Source organism: Gopherus flavomarginatus, chromosome 1 (genome assembly GCF_025201925.1).
Source record: "Gopherus flavomarginatus isolate rGopFla2 chromosome 1, rGopFla2.mat.asm, whole genome shotgun sequence".
Lineage (NCBI taxonomy): Eukaryota > Metazoa > Chordata > Testudines > Testudinidae > Gopherus > Gopherus flavomarginatus.
In genome coordinates, this window is record NC_066617.1 from 15,876,716 (window position 1) to 15,894,728 (window position 18,013).

Below are 18,013 nucleotides of genomic sequence, written 5' to 3' on the forward strand. Positions count from 1 at the left end.
TTGCCACCTCTTGTGATTTTGCCGCAAGTCTCTTGCTAGTTGGTGTCCTTAAGGCCCCAGCTGCTTGGAGTCATGTGATTATGTGAGACACTCAGCTCTCTTTAAAAAAAAAGAAATTTCCTGATTGCAGACAAAAGTTTGAAAAGGTGATCTCTATGGGTTTAAAAACCAAGAGAATAAAAAGAACCTCAAATGTATTAATTGTTTTAACACTATCAAGAGTTTTAACCCAATTTCATTATTTTTTTGAGGCCTGACTCATGATTTTGCTTGGCACTATTGCTAATGTGCTGGCTTTTTAACTAGTGTCTCATCTAGACCCAGGGAGCTAGGCATCTAACTACCTTTGAGGATCTGGGCCTTAGCAGCTCTGGGCTCACATTTCCCCATCTCATAATAAAGATACTTACCTCCCTTGGTCACAGGGTTGTTGTAAGGGTTCATGCATTTTTTACACCAATGAGGGTGGGGCTGTCCCCCAGAGTAAATTTAGGCACATGCTTTAAGTGTTTGCTGGGTTGTACCCTTGGTTTGTGAAGTGTTTTGAGTCCCTGGGTTGGAAGGTGCCATACAGCGTTTTTGATCTGCACATGATCCTTGCTTTAAAAACTTAACCCAATAAGTTCAGGATGAGCCATGAGAGCTGGCAAACTCTCACTCTGCTGCATGACAAACTATTAGGCACATCTCTTCCTCTCCACCCCCTTTTATGTCTTTGTTTGGGATGTTTTAACAGGTTTACAAATCTCTGCCAGCTCAGTATCAGAAACCAAACCAGCTGTGCAACAGAGGGCTTGTGTTTAAAGAGACATTACACCACAAACCAGTCATCGGAGCTCTCTGCTTACCAGGGTGTTACTGTATTGCAGAGAGAGCATTGTTGCAATACCGATTCTATTCTTCACCTCAGTGGCTCTCAACCAGGGGTACGCATACCCCTGGGGGTACTCAGGGGTCTTCCAGGGAGCACATCAACTCATCTAGGGATTTACCTAGTTTTACAACAGGCTACAAAAAAACCACTAGCGAAGTCAGTACAAACTAAAATTTCGTACAGACAAGGACTAGTTTATCCTGCTCTACATACTACCCACTGAAATGTAAGTATGATCTTTCTATTCCAAATGATTTATATTATAATGATGTGGTTAAAATGAGAAAGTCAACAACTGTTCAGTGCTGTGACACTTTTGTATTTGTATGTCCGCTTGTGTAACAAGTCGTTTTTAAGTCAGGTGAAAGGTGGAGGTAGGCAAGACAGATCAGGTGCCTCAAAGGGGTAAACTAGTCTGGAAAGGTGGAGCGCCGCTGCCCAGCGCGCTGGGGAAAAGCTTGGGCACGGCAATACCTGGGGAGCGAGGGGGAAGGGAACGGACTCCACCCCAGCCGGCCAGCCCCGGGCAGAGAACTGCCCCTTTAAACGCCAGCTGGGCGGAGGGGGGCGTGGGTCGGACCAGTGCGCATGAGCTCAGTGGCTGCTGCTGGGCGTCCTTGCCCCTGCCCGAGGGGGAGTCACTGCAGCCGGGAGGGCTCCCAAGTCAGCGCGAGGCGCCTGCACCTGCTCGGCTCTCGGCGCTGGCGGACGGAGCGGGCTAGACCGGGTCGGGCCGGCCAGGTGAGTGAGAGCGGGCGGGCGCTGGCCGGGGCAGGAGCGTGGCCGGGCTGCGGGGAGGGACGGGCTATCTTGTGTCCGAGCGGGACTGGGGGGCTGGCAGGTCCGAGCTGGGTGCTCGGCGCTGTCTGTAGCTAGTAAGACGGGATGGTGAGCGGCTCTGCTCCGGGCCTCCCGCAGGGCTGTGCGGATAAAGGTCCCCGTGTGCCCAGCAGCCTCCCCGTGTCCCTGCCTCGTCACCCCTCCCATTTCATCCCGAATCTCAGCTGAAAACCTCCCTGCCCTGAATCTGCTTCCTCTTCCCCCACCGCCTCCTCGCTTGGGCGTTAAGGTGTCGCTGACCCAGGTGCTTTGGGAGCCCGTGGAGGTAACAGGTGGTACCAAGTGGCTTCGTTGTACCTAACACTGACTAACCCCCCTGCCAGGCGATGGGCCTCCTCCCGTGTGTAAAACTGCAGAGAATAGGCTATGTTAGATTGACCCACTACCCTGTATGGGGGAGCTCCTGTAGTTCTCCCCTGCTTTGGACTTTCAGCGCGGAGAGCTTTGCCTTTGCTCCACCCCAGGCAGGTTTCATAGGAAACCAGCCCAAGATTATTTAAGCACCACCTCTTAGGCTGCGGCTGTCCAAAGCCAGGCGCCTGGCTACCCTTTGCAAACACGTTTTTTTTCCTCCTATCTACTAGGAGGCTCCGTTTATGATGCTGTTTGTTTGTTTATCGCTGATGAGCTGGGGTGGGGGGATTAAGAAATGTAGCTATTGAGGTGCCGCTACCATAGGCAGGAGGACCAGCTCATGTGCTATGTATTCTGCTTGAGTAATGATCTTTGTAGAGCCCTTTTGTATCCGAAAATCCTCAAAGTGCTTCCCTGTCTCTCAAAGGCTGGGTCTAACAGCTTGCATGCTTTTTTAATTAATAATATTTTTTGGTATTGAAAAATTTCCCACCCAGGAGGGGCAGCATCACTGGCAAGTATTAGTATAGACAAGGCTGTAATAAGTGGTGGTTGGGGTTTTAAATATCCTGTCTTCTGAACTTGCTCAAAACAGGTCTGTGTGATTCAGTGCAATAGCATTAGCCATAGAGGTGGAGGGATGAGTGAGCCTAACAACAAGGCGAAGATACAAGTGAAGTGGGTGCTTGCATGCAGGAGGGAAATGATGTGGGAAAGCTAAGTGGCATTCATGTATTCATCGCACTGCTCTAAAGCTGTGTTAATATCAGGAAGATGAAAAGCCATTTATTTGTGGTTGGGTTTGTTGTAGAAACCACAACTTCTGGTTTCTAACAAGTATTTAAGAAGTCCATTGCAGACATGCAATTATCTTATATTATTTTTCATTTATATCGCACCTAGAAGCCAGAACTGAGATCAGAGCCTTGCTGTGCTAGGTGCTGGACATATACTAACAACTTACAGTCTAAATAGATGAGACAGCTGAAAATGGAAACTGAGGCAGAGAAAGGTGAAGTGACTTGCTCAAGATCAAATTCTTCACTTTTATTTTTTGGGGTTTTTTCTCTCTCAGTTGCAAAGCAATAGCAGTTAGGTACCAAAAATGCATTGCAGCTTTTTTTGTGCAAGGAATGGAAACTGAAGGGAAGACTTTTTTTCTTTTTCTTTTTCCCCAACCCTACCTAAGAAAGAATAAGTCTTGGTCTTAACAGCTTGTGTATTTTCTGGCTTAGTCTATTAAACGGCATTATTTTAAGGCTCTTGTACAGATCCCTGGCTAATGCAGCTCTGCAGATGGGTGCTACTTTATAGATTCGGCAATTTCTATATAGAATAGTCATTTCGCAAATCTTCTTGTTATGTAAAATGGAACGTTAGTAGTCAAAACGCTTGTGAAAATGTCTTTATTGCACACAGATGACTCTGAAACCAATACTAGGTTTAGATCACTGTTCAGTAATAGAATAGAGATTTCGAGATAAAAGAAGCAAGTGTCTGATTTGTATTCTTCACAACTAAGCGTACAGGGACAACAATTCTAAATTAGGGTTGAGGTGCTGTACTGACTAGCATTATAAGTAACATTTGAAATTTGGGTGGAGAGGGGGATTCTTTCTTTGTATCTCTGAATAGTCGGTTTCTCTGTTCTCCCTGTATAGTCAGTGTGGTTTTTTTCCCTTCTTGCTTGTGGGAGTGCTGTGGAGAAAATATTAACCAGGAATGCAAGCAGTGTGGGGAACTGGGTGGGTGTAGTTATCTGAAACCTTTTTTTAAGTGGACTATTTCAAGCTGACAGTGTCCATCTGATGATGAGGAGCATGTGAATAAATGTCAATAGAAGGGAGCCTTAAGAAGCCAGCTGCAACATCACATTCTACCAGAACTATTCTGTTAACAGAATGCATTTGACAATTTGGAGTTCTTGTTTACCACTGGCTTCAGCCATCCCCTCCCAGGTAGGTTGTGTATTGCTTAGAAAATCACTACAGTTAAGATTTTTGTCATGGCAATTTTTAGTAAAAGTCAAGTGGGTCACGAACAATAAACAAAAATTCACTGAAGCCCATGAGCTGTCTGACTTCTTAGCGAAAATAATGGTGGGGGAAGGACTTGATAGGGGATAACTGAAGCCTGGGGGTGGGAGGGATGTTGAGAGCCCGAACCCTGCTGCATGGAAGGAGGGGAGCCAGCACTGGCTGTCCTCAGGCGGTCGGGGCTCTGGGGGTCTCCCTGCCTTCTCTGGGGGCTCAGGGCTCTGGAGACGGCAGCTGGGAGCTGCAAGGGTCCCCTGCCACCTGTAGTGGCAAAGAGCTCCTTCTGTACCACTCTGGGAATGAAGCAGAAACTGTCACTGAGGTCTCTGTAAGTCATGGAATCTGTAACTTCTGTGACATCTTCTCCTTAATCCCTGATCCTTATGGCAGAAAAGCTCATAAAACAGGAACAAATCCTTAACACAGCCTGTTGCCTCAGCCAGATCACCCTTTGCATGTCTCCTGCCACTTACTGTAGCTCTTTCTGAGGCAAAGCACTCTGACTTTGCACTGCACATCTCTTCCTACATCCTCCTTGCTAAGTTGCAACATTCACAAGAGATCGTAAACTCCCTTGCTAGACTGTGACATAGTGATGCTGTAGTGGGCTGCATGGATGTTGGGGACAAAAATTCTCATGCCTTCCTAAGTATGGTAGAAAACTATTCGTCTGTGATCTGTACAGTAGTGGGATCAAAGTTATGGAACCCTGTGTGATTTTACACTTGTAACAAGACAGAAGCCAGCTAATTTAAAGAAAAACTTGTACCTTGTCTGTATTCTATGCAGTTCCAAAGCATAAGTGACTCTACTAAGCACCAAGTTATCAAGAGGAGAAATGCAAACTTAATTTACTTTGAAAGTCTTCTAAAATTCCCCTCCTGGAAGTTTGCATAAGAATGTTTAAAATCTTGGGAGACGTCAGTTCTATGGCGTATATTTAATACCTAATATAAAATAAGTCTAGACAGCCATTGGTGTTGTATCTAGTTCTTCCTTAAGTAGTCGCAGGCCATCAAATCTCAACCATAGCTGAGTAGTGAGAGCCTTATCCTTATCCTCCTGTAAGAAGTTAATCTGAAGAAAAGTGACTACTTGTCACTGGCTGAGGTTTTATTTTTAGGTGGGGTGGGGAGGGGCTTTATTTCTGCAAACACATGGGAGCTAACAGCACTATTTAGAAATCTTTCTCTGGTTGTTTAACCTGGTATGTTGCATCTAGGCCTTTCCCGATTGTTTTATTTGTCTTAGGGTAGATAAAGTTGCTTTCTTATGGCATGATGTGGCTAAAACATATTGATTCTGTAAGTTACGGCGGCAGTTATTCACAAGTGGTAAGGCAAAGACTCCAACCAACTTGCTTCTCAACATTGTTCTGATCAGTTCTCTTGAACCTGTACCTAATCTTAGAAGATGCCGAGCACCCTGGACTCCTGCTGAAGTGAGGATTAAGTCTGTAACCAGAATTTTACTGCGTTGTGAACAGCTCGCTTACCTGAGGGTCTTGGGGCGATAGTTCCAAAACCCTAATCACATGGAATGCAGTAAAGGTTTCTCATCTTGGCAGTGGTTCGGTTACCTTGCCTTAGAACTAGGTAGCTTAACAATCTCCTATTGTTTGGTGAATATTTTCAAAAGTGTGTTCTTTCAACAACAACAAAAAATAGCCTGCTCTTGAAAATCCAGAAAGACCAGTTAAGAAATGAAGACCACATTGAGCTGGCTCTTTTTATTTATTTATTTATTTTTAAAACATCCTGAAACTGAGAGATTAATTTGGTCAAAGATGTAACCTTGACCATCAATATTAAACAAAGCAAGACAAAGTATTGTACACATTGAAGTTAACTATTGTTTGGAGAGGTATGTTAGAGGCAAGCACAAATTAACAGTTCCTTTTTTTTAAATTAGGCTCCTTTCTCCATTTAAGTTAGGCTCTGCTTTCAGCAAAGCACTAGAACACATGCTTGAATTCCCTGTGAAGTCAATTGGATTCAAGCACATGCATTAAGTGCTTTTCTGAACTGTTGCTTCACTTGCCTGGCTGTTTTAGGGCCTTATGTACACAGGATTAATTATTGTAGCATTGTCAACGCCTGTGACTTTATTTTATTTTTTTAATCACAAATCTCATGATCCTTGGTGTTTCTGAAGCCCAGCGTGGAGATGAGTGTGATTATGTGAGAATCTCAGCTTTCATTTACAAAAATAAGAGGTTTCCAGCACTCGTTGCAGAAAAAACTTAAAAATGTGACCTGAATGCATCTTAATGGCTCAGAAACCAAAAACTTAATGTATTTTATTTTAAAATGTCACTAATTGGGGGGCCTGGTTCTTGATTGGAATACTTGAGGTTGGTACTGCTGTTAAGTGTATCGCAGTAACACCCAGAGTTTTCAATCAGGATCAGAAGAGCTCCATTATTCTAGGTTCTTGTACTAAGGGGGTCACACGCTTTATTGCTTCTGTACACCAAGCTCATAGCACACACCAAAGGATCCTTGCATCTTTCTACCCACCCACCCCCCCCGCAAGCTTCCTGTGTGCCACCTTCCCATCACCCTGTATTTCTGGGATTCCCAAAAACTCCCTCTGCCAGAGACTCTGTGTGAGATGGACACACACACACACACACCCCTCAGTCTCCCACTGCCAGAGGTTCTCTGTGCATCCCATTCCTCCTTACCCCTGTTCCCTCCATGCCAGGGGCTCTGCCTGTCTCCCTTTCTCCACATTCCTCCACACCAGGTGCTATGTGCATACCCCGTTCCGGTTCCATCCATTCTTCCTTCAGCCCACCCATCATTATGTCTCTCCTCTGTCTGGGAGAGAAGCCATTCAAGAGATCAACATGTTGTTCTCTGCTGGGAGAATGAACATAAATGAGGTAAAGGTATTTTGCTGGAAGGCATTAATGGATGCCATCAACCAGTTGTTTGATCTATAGACAATTGAAGGGATGATTGAAGCTGTGACTGTGCTTACTGGATGATGGGATCTATCTCCCATTTTCCCTTGTTTTATTATTTGGTGGGGGAAATCAGTGTTCTGGTCATTGATGCCTAGAATGTTCCCTGTGATTTGATATATAATTTTTTTTAAGTGTCTCGGATGCAGTGTTCAAAAGTCATCACGCTAACGGCGGACAGAAATGACGTTGAGTTAAGTGAAAGGCCTGGTCTACAGTTAAAGTTAGGTTGACCCAACCACATTGCTCAGAGGTATGGATTTTTCAGACTCCTGAGCAGTGTCATTAAATTGACCTAATCTCTGGTGTAGACAGTGCTAGGTCAATAGAAGAATTCTTCCTACCTAGCACTTCTTGGGTAGGTGGATTATCTACTCTGGTGGGAGATGGAACGCATATGGCTTCTGCCCTGGGAGATCTTGCAGTCTAAAGCTATGTCTATGCCACAGAGCCTATACCGGCATAGCCATCTAATGTAGATGCAATGTGTGCCAACAGAAGGAGGTTTTTTCTGCCAGTGCATGAACACAATCTCCCCAAATGTTAGCTACACTGACAGAAACACTTTTGTCTGCACAGCTGCATCTGTGCTGGGGGGGGGGGGGGGTTGTCAGCATAGCTGTGTCATTAGGGGGCATGGTTTTTTTTATACCAATGACTGACACAGCTAGGCTGCTATTAGTTTTCACTGTATACCAACCCTAAGCTTATATCCTAACAGCTGTGTTTTTAGAACAGGTAAAACAGTGTTTTGGCCAAATACACTGCTCACCTGGTTTGTGTGGGTGGGATCATGCCATGATAGAAGAGCATTTTTAATAAAAAGCTATGCACTACCACTTCTGTCTGTCTTTGAGTATTTAGGAAGCAGCATTCCCCATAGTATGTAGGTTAGAGCATTTCTTGGTTACTTGGTTATAATCTGATTGGACCCTGTCTAAGGGGCTGACCAAAATTAGGTTAAGCGCCCTTTTCCAGTGCAGGTGGAAAAATGTATTGTAGACCAGCCCTAACAATGAGATTGTGGCAAACCAGGGTGTGACACTACCTTGCGCTAACCAGCTACAGTCTGTCCAGTTGGACCCTGCTGAACTGCATTAATGGTTTATTAAAGCACTTTGAGATAGTCCCATTTCAAAGAGGACAAGATCAAAGTGCTCTAATTTAAGCAGCAGACAAGTGCGAGGTAGACACACATCCTAGCTTGCTTGTCTATGTGAACAATGAGACCGTGGCCCTTAAATATTTGCATTAATGCACTTTTAACTAGGATGAAGTTAAACACTATTTTGCACATAGTCTGCCCATAGTCATGCTTTTAAAACTTACCTGGTTGAGGTAACCTGTGTTTAAACACAACTTATCCCTGTCTCCACTTGGTGCCAAGTTGTATAAAACATGTTACTTGAACTGAGTTAGCTTTTTCTTAGTGTAGACACATCCTACCATGTTCAAAACACACACCTAACACAGTTTAAAATCCTAGCATAGGTAGGGCAAGTTTTAGTTTTCCATTGGTGTAGCTGGTCATGGTGAACCCTGGGGAAAAAGGGGCAGCTAAATTGAAGTGATTCTAGAACTTGCCCTGTCTCTGCTAGGATTAAAACACGTCAATTATTGTGTGGTGTTAGCATAGGTGCTGGAAGTGGGGGTGGTGCTAGAACTGGGGGTGGTGCTACACCTCCTATTCTGACATGGATTCCATCACGTCCAGGGTTTACAGTTTGGTTCAATGGTTTCCAGCACCTCCATTATTAAAATTGTTTCAGCACCCCAGTGGGCGTTACACCTTTTTCCTAATGTAGAGAAGGCCTAAATTAACACTTCCTTATCCTACATGTCCCCGTAGATGTGGCGATAACTTTTGTTCTGCCCAGATGCTATTGCTGTTTTCTCTTTACCTTTATCCAGGATGCCTGTCTCCTTGTTCATATTATCACCAGAGTAGGAGAGTATGTTCTTCTAAAGTTCAAGGATTTAATCTCTTGTGCAGATACCAAAGGAGCTAAAGAAGGCAACCACAGTTGGTATGTATCTTCCATCCCTGTGCATAGACCCAGCCACATCATCAAAGCAAGCATGCACTTTTCTGATTTAAACATGGCTGTGACTGAACCAGGTCATAAAATGATTTGGTTTTGTCGTGCTGCCTGGCCAAACCTTGTCCAGACTTTGAGAGTAGGTTTGTTTTGATAGCCTTCAACCGCAGCCTACCCTAAGGGGCTGATCCAAAGCCCATTGAAGCAAATGGGAGTCTTTTTTCATTAATTTCACTGGGCTGCAGATCAGGCCTTCAGGCCATAACGTTGCATGCACCGATTCATGTACATATAGAAGAAGTACCATTGAGCTCAATGGCGTGTGGTGTGGACACATACAGGTCAGGGACTTCGCTGTCATTCTTCACGAGATAGTTTTACTGGAAATACATTGTGGGGTTTTTGGTGTATTCCAATTCTACTCTTAAAATGATTTGTATAGGGAGCTCTTTTTCCTTGAAGAATAGGAACAGAGTTTGGGCTTAGAACTCTGCAGGGTCTAGAATATTATCCTGACTTGGTGGGAAGTTTAATGTTGATGCAAAGAGCTTACAGCTTCTTTATTTCCAAAACATTATATTTATATATAATACAGGGAGGGGGACAGTTCAGCAACATTGTTTTTTAAAATTTTAATAATTTTCCAAGAATCATGACCATATTTTCTTCAATATCATGCTGGTCATGTAAGTGGAATGGTGCTCTCTACATTTGGATGCTTTCTGTTTTGGAAGGATCAATCTTGCCTATTAAGCTCTCAAACAAAATTGCTTTTGTGGTTTGCTACCTAGTACATCACTTAGCTCCCCTAGTATAAAAATTCTGTACCTTGTGGTTGCTAAACATGAAACAAAATACAATAATAATCTGAGTCCACAGGCTCTAAAAATTTGACTTCCTGGAATGAAGGACAACTCCTTAATCTACAGCAATTTTCTGTAGTCTCTCTGAGTCTATGCATCTTGGGAACGTTAAAATTGAACTCAGGGTAAAATTATCAGTGTCAGTTATACTATATTGATGAAATCCCCATCTACTGACTGAACATGGTTAGTTGCAGTTAAATGTAAGAATTGTGCGGCTTTCAAATAATCCTAAAGTGAAATTTAGAGCACTGTTGGGGGGGACTCGGAATTTGCTCTTAGGAAAACTGTCAGTGTTTTCAGATGTACTTTGCTGCTGCCTGGCCTAAAGTGCAATATTTGGACCACTGAGTGATGGGAACAGTCTACCATGATTGATTCAAGTATGAGCATTGCATTTAAACACCTGTAATGTGCATAATGAGTGTGTTGGGTAGACAAGAAATAAATCCTGTTGTGAAAAGCTTCCATTTTTAATTCATTTTGAAGGTCAAGAAGAGCAGTTTCCTATTAACCTGCTGTTTCATCTCCCCTCAGGATTTATTTTATTTTGAACCTGTCTGGTTACCTTGACAATCCTATTGGACCATACTATTGGGGGAGGGGGCATGTTTTGAAGCTCATTAGGAGGTTAGAATAGAGGTGGGTAAAGTCATAAAATCTCTATCTCTTGCTGGTGATGGGGGAGTACCAAGACACAGAGGGCTGGTCTACACTGGGGGGGGCGAAATCGATCTAAGATACGCAACTTCAGCTACATGAATAGCGTAGCTGAAGTCGAAGAAGTATCTTAGATCGATTTACCTCAGGTCCTCACGGCGCGGGATCGACGTCCACGGCTCCCCGTGTCGACTCCGCTACTGCTGTTCGCTCCGGTGGAGTTCGGGAGTCGACGGAAGCGCGTTCAGGGATCGATCTATCGCATCTAGATGATATGCGATAGATCAAGCCCCGAAAAATCAATTGCTACCCGCCATATTGGCGGGTAATCTGGACATACCCTGAGACTTTTGCATTATTCAAGTCCAAGAAGGGAATTTGTCTGTAAATTATACTACTTGTATCTCAGAAATGCTTGGAGGCCGCAGTTGAGATCAGTCCTCATGGTGCTAGGCACTGTACAAACACATAGCAGCAGACAGTCCCTGCCCTGACAAGCATAAATTCTAAATAGACAGACGCATGCAGTGGAGGCCAGGTTGGGAGAAAAGCAGTGTTATCCTTCTTTTACAGATGGGGATATGAGGCCCAGAGAGACTAAATGACTTGTCCAAGATCACACACAGTCTGTGGTAGAGCTGAGTGTTGAACCTAGGTCTCCTGAGTCCCAGTCATGTGCCTCCACAATACCTGCCTGCACTGCCCTCTATCCTAGGCCAAAGCTATGTAGCACCAAATTTATCAATAAATTGCCATTTTGGATTATTGCTTTGCTAAAAACCTCTGTCTGAATTACATTTTCTGCTCTGTTAGGAACCTCTTCTAATTCCCTGGTTAGGCTCCCTGTGTGATTGGGCCATAATTCTGTTAAACATAGCCTAAAAGATCAAATCTAAGAAACTTTAAAAAAAAAAAAAAAACCCTCCTGCCCTGTCGATATCAGCAGTTGAATATGTTCATCTGATAAACCAGGCTCACAAGCTTTCTTCACATGAGCAAAATCTGTAGGGTAGACAGGGCTTACAAGAGAGAGGAATAATGGCTACCATAACACATGTTGGGTAGAAGGGTGAAGACGACTTCTTCTCCAGTGAACAGCTATTGAGCTCAATGAAGCCTTTCTGAGACTGAAATGCAGGATGAATAACATGGAGTTGTTGGAAGTGAAGCTGCTCACTACTGTTGTTAGTGTTGGATCTGGGTATTCTTTTTCAGGTGCAAAGAATACCTCACTGAGGGCTCAGTCCGGGACCCCCTGGAGGTTTTGCGGTTGACTTCAGTGGGAGCAGGACAGGGCTCTTGGGTCAAATAGTTCTCCCTCCTCCTCCTGGTTAGGTTAGGTTTGTTTAAACTTCTGGAGGCTATCTTTGTTGAGACGCCCTGGTGATGTGAGCCAGGTAAATTCCTAGATAGACAACGGACTTGGTGACCTTTTGTCACCAATGGGGCACCATTGTGAAAATTGAGGGGGGGATGAGAAATTCAGCAAGAAGCTTTAAGGTTAGGATACCAAAAAAAACCTGGGGCTCTCTGAAAGACACTGTTAACGGATGGAACAAATGTGATGCTTCAGTACATTCAACCCAAGACTCCTACATGAACGTTACAGGGAGATGTTCAAAGGCACAAATGGGAGGTAAGCCTCCCACTTCCGTGAAGTTGTGGTAAGAGTTGGGCATTTGTGCCTTTGACAACCTCCCTTGCTTGTAAGCAGTGTCTCTTGAAAGCCAAAGGATTAAATCCTTGTCCTGTTGAAGTCAGTGGGAGTTCCCCAATGGACTTCAGCAGAGCCAGGCTTTTAACCCATTGTGTTACCTTTCACCAAATGCTGCTGCCATGTGAACAGTCTAGTGCTATGTCCCAGTGCTTACTCTGAAGATGGAGCTGAGGAATCCAGGAATGGATCCTGTGCCATTACTTCCTTCATGCTGCTTGTTGGAATTTCACATCCTCCTGCCATTGCATATCTCTGGTGCCTGCAGAGGCAGAAATGAGAACACTGGCAACTGCAGCAGTGTTAGAAACGTGCCTGCCTCATATCCTTTGGTCATAGTTTTCATAGTATACATGTATGAAACAGTAATTCTGGGCATGTACTTACTCTTGCAATTACAGCAACACCTGGGTAAGAGGTGGGCATGAGAAGAGGGCCAAGTAGGAAGTGTTCACTCCTATGGATAGATAGCTTTAAAAAAAAAGTCTCCAAAGTAAATCATAACTGTTAGATTTATTGTTGCTTGTAAGAGCAGCTCTTTCCTATTCTAGCCTGGTTCAGTGAGGTGGAAATCCACTGCTCTGTTTACTTTGGATTGTACTCCTAGGATTTGCTGGATTACAGCTTAGGTACATTGTGTGGGAGTCTCTCCAGAAGACAAATATTGGAGCGACAGCATAGCTAAGACAACATTCGTACATACCTTTAGTATATCATAGCATACTGCCAGGATGAAGTGATCAGGAGAATGGAATTGTTACAGAATATTGATAGATGCTGTTGTACTGATGTGACATGCCAATCAGCTGGTTGAGGCAAAAAAAGTTTGTGGTTTCCGAGAGCCAGGGTGGGGTGGGGTGAGAGAGGGGAAATTATCCAGTTGAACTGGAAATGCAAACAGGGCTCCCCACCTCTCAATTGTTTTGCCCCTAAGGAGTCAAACTATGAGACTGTAAGTTCTTTGGGTCAGGGACTGTTTCATTCTATGTTTGTACTGAGTCCAGCATAGTAGGACACCATTCTCAACGGTCCCAAACATGATAGTTGGTGGCACCAAACACCAGCCCATGATCCAAGTGTACTGAGGAATTGTTACCACTCTACAGAATATTTAAATATTGCTTGTGACTGGAAAAGTTCTGGTGGAAAAAGACGGTGCATCCAAAAAGTGTGTGGTGTTACTTCTCAGTACATCATCATGCTATTAGATATGTTTGAGAGGAGATGGGTAAGTAGGGTGGGGAAGTGTCTCATGCTGTTAGTGAGTGCTGTCTCTAGAGAATGCTCTTATCTTCAAGTTTAATGTTTGGGACTGAAGAAAATATTGAGGCAGAGGGGTAAAGTTCCTTCAAAGCATTACAACTCGTTCTAATGCTTATCAGCCAGATACTGCAGAACTGAAACCTGTGATCATTTTGAAAGCTCTTGTGCACCAGTAAATTCTTGTGTATGGGGTTTTTATTCCAGTAAGCCTGGGTTCGCCAAAGGAATAAACATCCTTCTGCATGACAGTGAATGAAATTAGTTAGAACCAGAGGTGCTTTAAGGTTTAAAGTGCAATTTCACTTTTTGAAATGTGACTATAAAAATGGTGCCTGCTTACTCCACAGATGGGTTCCTTGAATGTAATCAAGATTGGATCTGTTCACATGAGTGACAAATGAGTCAGCCCTGCAGAGCTATGAGATGGAACTGGATTTCGTTCCTCTTATGCGTCTTAATAAAAAAAAAATTGTTCCCATCAAGCCCATTGGCAGTTAAGAGGTTGCACAGAGGTCTCTGAAGGTGTAATAATTTGGCATGCAGAATCTTATGACCAGTAGTAGTGATGTGTGATAATACGAATAGAAAACCCAGCCTGATTGTCAGATGCCAGACTGAGTTATGTATGGTAGTTATGTAATGTCCACACTGATAAACAGAGCCCATCTGATCCGGAAGTCGCTGAGATGGACCTGTAGCCCCTCCATTCCATGTATTTTAAAGTCGCCTTTTAGATTAGATATGCCCTGGTCTCCTGCAAAGTGATTAAAAGACTTTTTCGTGATTATAGACTTTGAGATCTTCACTGTTTACCCTCTCTGCCCTTCAAATAGATTAAAAATCAAACCTAAACTAACACCACAATTCTCTTCTGCTTTCAGAGATGAACATGGTGAGCAGCCCCACATAAGGCATTGACCACTTTCTGTGCTGCCTGACCAACTTGCTTTGGAACGATCTTTCTTTGGAGTGGGATGCCTAGACATTTGATGTTGGACTTTTCAGAAATGGCATCTGAAATCTCACCAAAGTGTGGATTTGAGAGCTTCGGAAGAAGTGGGAGCTTGGAGAGTCGAAGCAGCCACTCTAGGTGCAGAAATTTTACCTTGGTAAGTGCTTAATCTAGCTAAGTGACCTAACCTACCTTTGCTTTCTTTGCATCATGTAGTTTTTAAATTTAACAAAAAAAAAAAATGTTAAGCTCAATTGACTTGAGTCCTGTGTTACTGACTTTTGATTATAGCGCTGCATAAATTTTAAGGCCACAAGTAACCATTTTGCTCCTTTAGTCGGCCTTTCTGCCTATGACGCAGGCCATAGCTTGGTGGAATACCTTATTTTATTTCATTCACAAAGCTGGAATAATCAAGACTACGTTGATAGATGAGATCACATTGTAAACTTCCCTGTTCCTTTCACACTCATTTTACTGCCACAGATTTGGAATCACAATTGACTCTTCCAGACATGTCCTTTGAACAAAAGAAATGGGAGATGTTTACCCTCTTCCTAAAGCAGGGCAGCTTTGAGAATAACCATCAGTAAGGTACTTAGTGCTTGATTGTAGACATCTCCTGTGTTCTGTTTCCTATTAGATTAGGCACTTAGTTGCCACTAGCTGCATAAAGGCTGTACTACTCAGACTTAATATAATTTAGTGTGTAATGAATACATCACCATAAACATAGCTGTCTTCACATAGCATGTGTGTGGTCATTAAAATGGTGCATGAGTAATTGCTGAGTGTGAGAGACGTGAGACTTGCATCCTCCAATTAGAATGACTCAGACTGTTCACTATTCAAGCATTGTCACAGGAGGGGCCAGGGAAGGGATGAGGTCCTTTCACACTTGAGTCAATGAGTCATTCATGGGTGGCAGGTATAATAGGCCTGGGGAGGCTAAGCCTTCCTTAAGCCAAACCCTGGCCCCACCCATGCTGCACCCTCTTCCCCCATGCCGGTGCCCAAGTTGGCAGGAGCTCAGTTCCGCTCCAGCTGGCAGCAGATGCTGAGACCAGCTGGCTGGTGGCCTGGTGCTGGGGGGCGGCCTGATGTTAGGGTGTAGGGGAGGTGTGCTGGGCGCCGGGTGCGACCTGGCGGTTGGGGAGAGGAGGTGTGGTGGGCACTTGGGGCTCCAGCGGGTGGGGGCAGCAGCAGGGCCTTGGGTACAAAGGGTGAGGCCATGTGGTTAGTCTCCCTGAAGGGGGGTCTTGCGTGCCAGCGATGCAGTCACTGCCACTGAGAAGGCAATGACCCGGGCAATGTCTGCATCTCAAAAGCACTGAGCATCCACAACAGCAGGTCTCAGGCTGGGCCCCCAAAATCAGTGGCAGCTCTTGGGAAATGAAACACAATAGGTGTTCATATCGTCACTGGTCTACTCTTCAGTGTCAAGAAGTGACATGGGCCACCTCTTGAACAAACTTCATCTAAGTGGGCGTCAGCATGCGATATGCTTACATGATAGGGATAGAATCCTCTGCTGTCGTGGTGTTTCCTGTATATAACAAGAAGAGGAGTTTTTTTTGTACCCAACCCAGCAGGGATAACAAGCTGGGTATTGATGGAGGACTTCCACCGGTGTCATGCACCTCTCAGCTGGCCAAGCTCAGGAAGACATTAGTGCCTTTTCTGCAGGCCGTGCTGTGTGGTTTTGTGTGGCTGTTTTATCCATGTGCAGTAGGAAAGGTTAATTCTAATGTGACAGGTCTCTTAAATGACATAAATATTAAACAGATGTTAAATGGTTGGCACAGCAGATAAAGCAGCTAGCAACTAAGGAAAAGTTGCAGCTTCCTGCAGCTCCCATTGTCCGGGAACGGCAAACCACAGCCGGGCGGCTGTGCAAATGTAAACAAACTGTCAGGTGGCCTGCCAGCAAATTATCATGATGGGCCACAGGCTGCTCACCACTGCCTTAAGTGATGCTCTTCCTCCCAGGCAACGCGGATTCCTTTTGTGGCCTTTAAGCAGGGCTGGCTTTAGGAAGTGCGGGGCCCAATTCGAACATTTTTGGTGGGGCCCTGGCAGGGATGACTTAAAAAAAAAAAACAAAAAAAAAAAACCTTTCATTTCTTAGCAACCAGTTCCCTATAAAAAGTTCTGATTTAAGGGATGTGGCACTGTGTGTGTGTGTATTTGTATGTGCATATATATGTAAAATTTATATTTTTTTGGTACCAATAGAGTTACCATACGTCCGTATTTTCCCAGGAGGAATTTTTAAAATTTAGCCTGACGTGTCCGGGAAAATACAGCTGTATGTTAACCCTACCTAAAGTTTTTTTTAAAAAAGATGGGCCTGAACTAGAAATGAGCTCCGTTTTACATGTGTGGGTCCCCGCCACTCCCTGGGGGTGTGCTAGGGTGATCAGATGTCCTGATTTTTGGGTTGGTCTTATAGGATCCTATTACCCCCACACACACACACACACACACCCCTGTCCCGATTTTTCGCTCTTGCTGTCTAGTCACTCTAGTGTGTGCACATGTGTGGGTCCCAGCTGTTCCCTGCCCCCCTCATTGAAGCAGGTGTGCAGGGTTACTGCCCTGGGAACTGCAGGGCACCAGTGGACATGGGGCTGGCTGGAGGTAGGATCTGGCTGCAGGCAGGGCAAGGGGTGCAGGGCTGGCTGGAGACAGGTTTGTGGGGTGGGCAGGCTAGCTTCAGGCAGGGCCGCAGTGGGGTGCAGCAGGGGTTGTCAGGGCTGGAGACAGAGGAGTGCGGGACTGGCTGGCTTCAGGCAGCGGGTTTTGGCAGGGATTGGCTGGAGACAGGGCAGGGGGGTACGGGGCTGGTGCGGGAAGGGCAGGGGGTGCGGCAGGGGCTGGCTGGAGACAGGGCAAGGGGTGCAGACAGGTGGTGCAGCCCACCCTGTATGGTGAGTGTCCCCTCCTCCTCCCTCCTTCACTGGGGTAGCAGCAGCAGCAGCTGCCCGGGGCTCCCCTGCTTCCACCACCCAGGCCCTGTAAATAGCTGAGGGAGCCCTGAGGGAAGCGGTGGGGTTCCTGTGGCTATTTAAAGGACCGGAGCGGCAGAAGCAGCTGGAGCCCTCCTGCTACCCCAGGGCTCTGGGGGCTATTTAAAGGGTCCAGGACTCCCCTGCTTCTACTGCCCCAGCCCTTTAAATAGCCGCGGGAGCCCTGGGGAAGTGGCAAGGCTCCAGCAGCTATTTAAAGGGCTGGGGCAGTAGAAGCAACAGGAGCCCTGGACTTTTTAAATAGCCCCCAGATCCCCACAGCCCTACCCCAGGGCTCCAGCAGTGGGGCTCTGGTGGCAATTTAAAGGGCCTGGGGCTCCAGCCCCTGCTGGGAGCCCTAGGCCCTTTAAATTGCCCCCTGGGGAAGCTGGGCCACCCTGGTACAGCGCACCGGCTCTTGCTCGTACGCAGTACTGGGGCT

The 18,013-nt window shown here is 45.3% G+C and overlaps 1 protein-coding gene across 2 annotated transcripts in view; it reads left to right on the forward strand.

The window, feature by feature from the left end:
• The first annotated feature begins 1,016 nt into the window (after positions 1 to 1,016).
• Positions 1,017 to 18,013, forward strand: part of PROSER2 (proline and serine rich 2) — a 31,501-nt gene continuing 14,504 nt past the window's right edge. The window contains exons 1-2 of one of the 2 annotated variants that reach the window (XM_050936927.1): positions 1,017 to 1,100; positions 14,493 to 14,720. In XM_050936927.1, the coding sequence (XP_050792884.1) occupies positions 14,586 to 14,720 (135 nt within the window). In that variant the 5' untranslated portion in view covers positions 1,017 to 1,100; positions 14,493 to 14,585. Of the gene's footprint in view, positions 1,101 to 1,528; positions 1,616 to 14,492; positions 14,721 to 18,013 lie in introns of those variants that run through there. The other variant, XM_050936926.1, reaches the window with a different exon arrangement.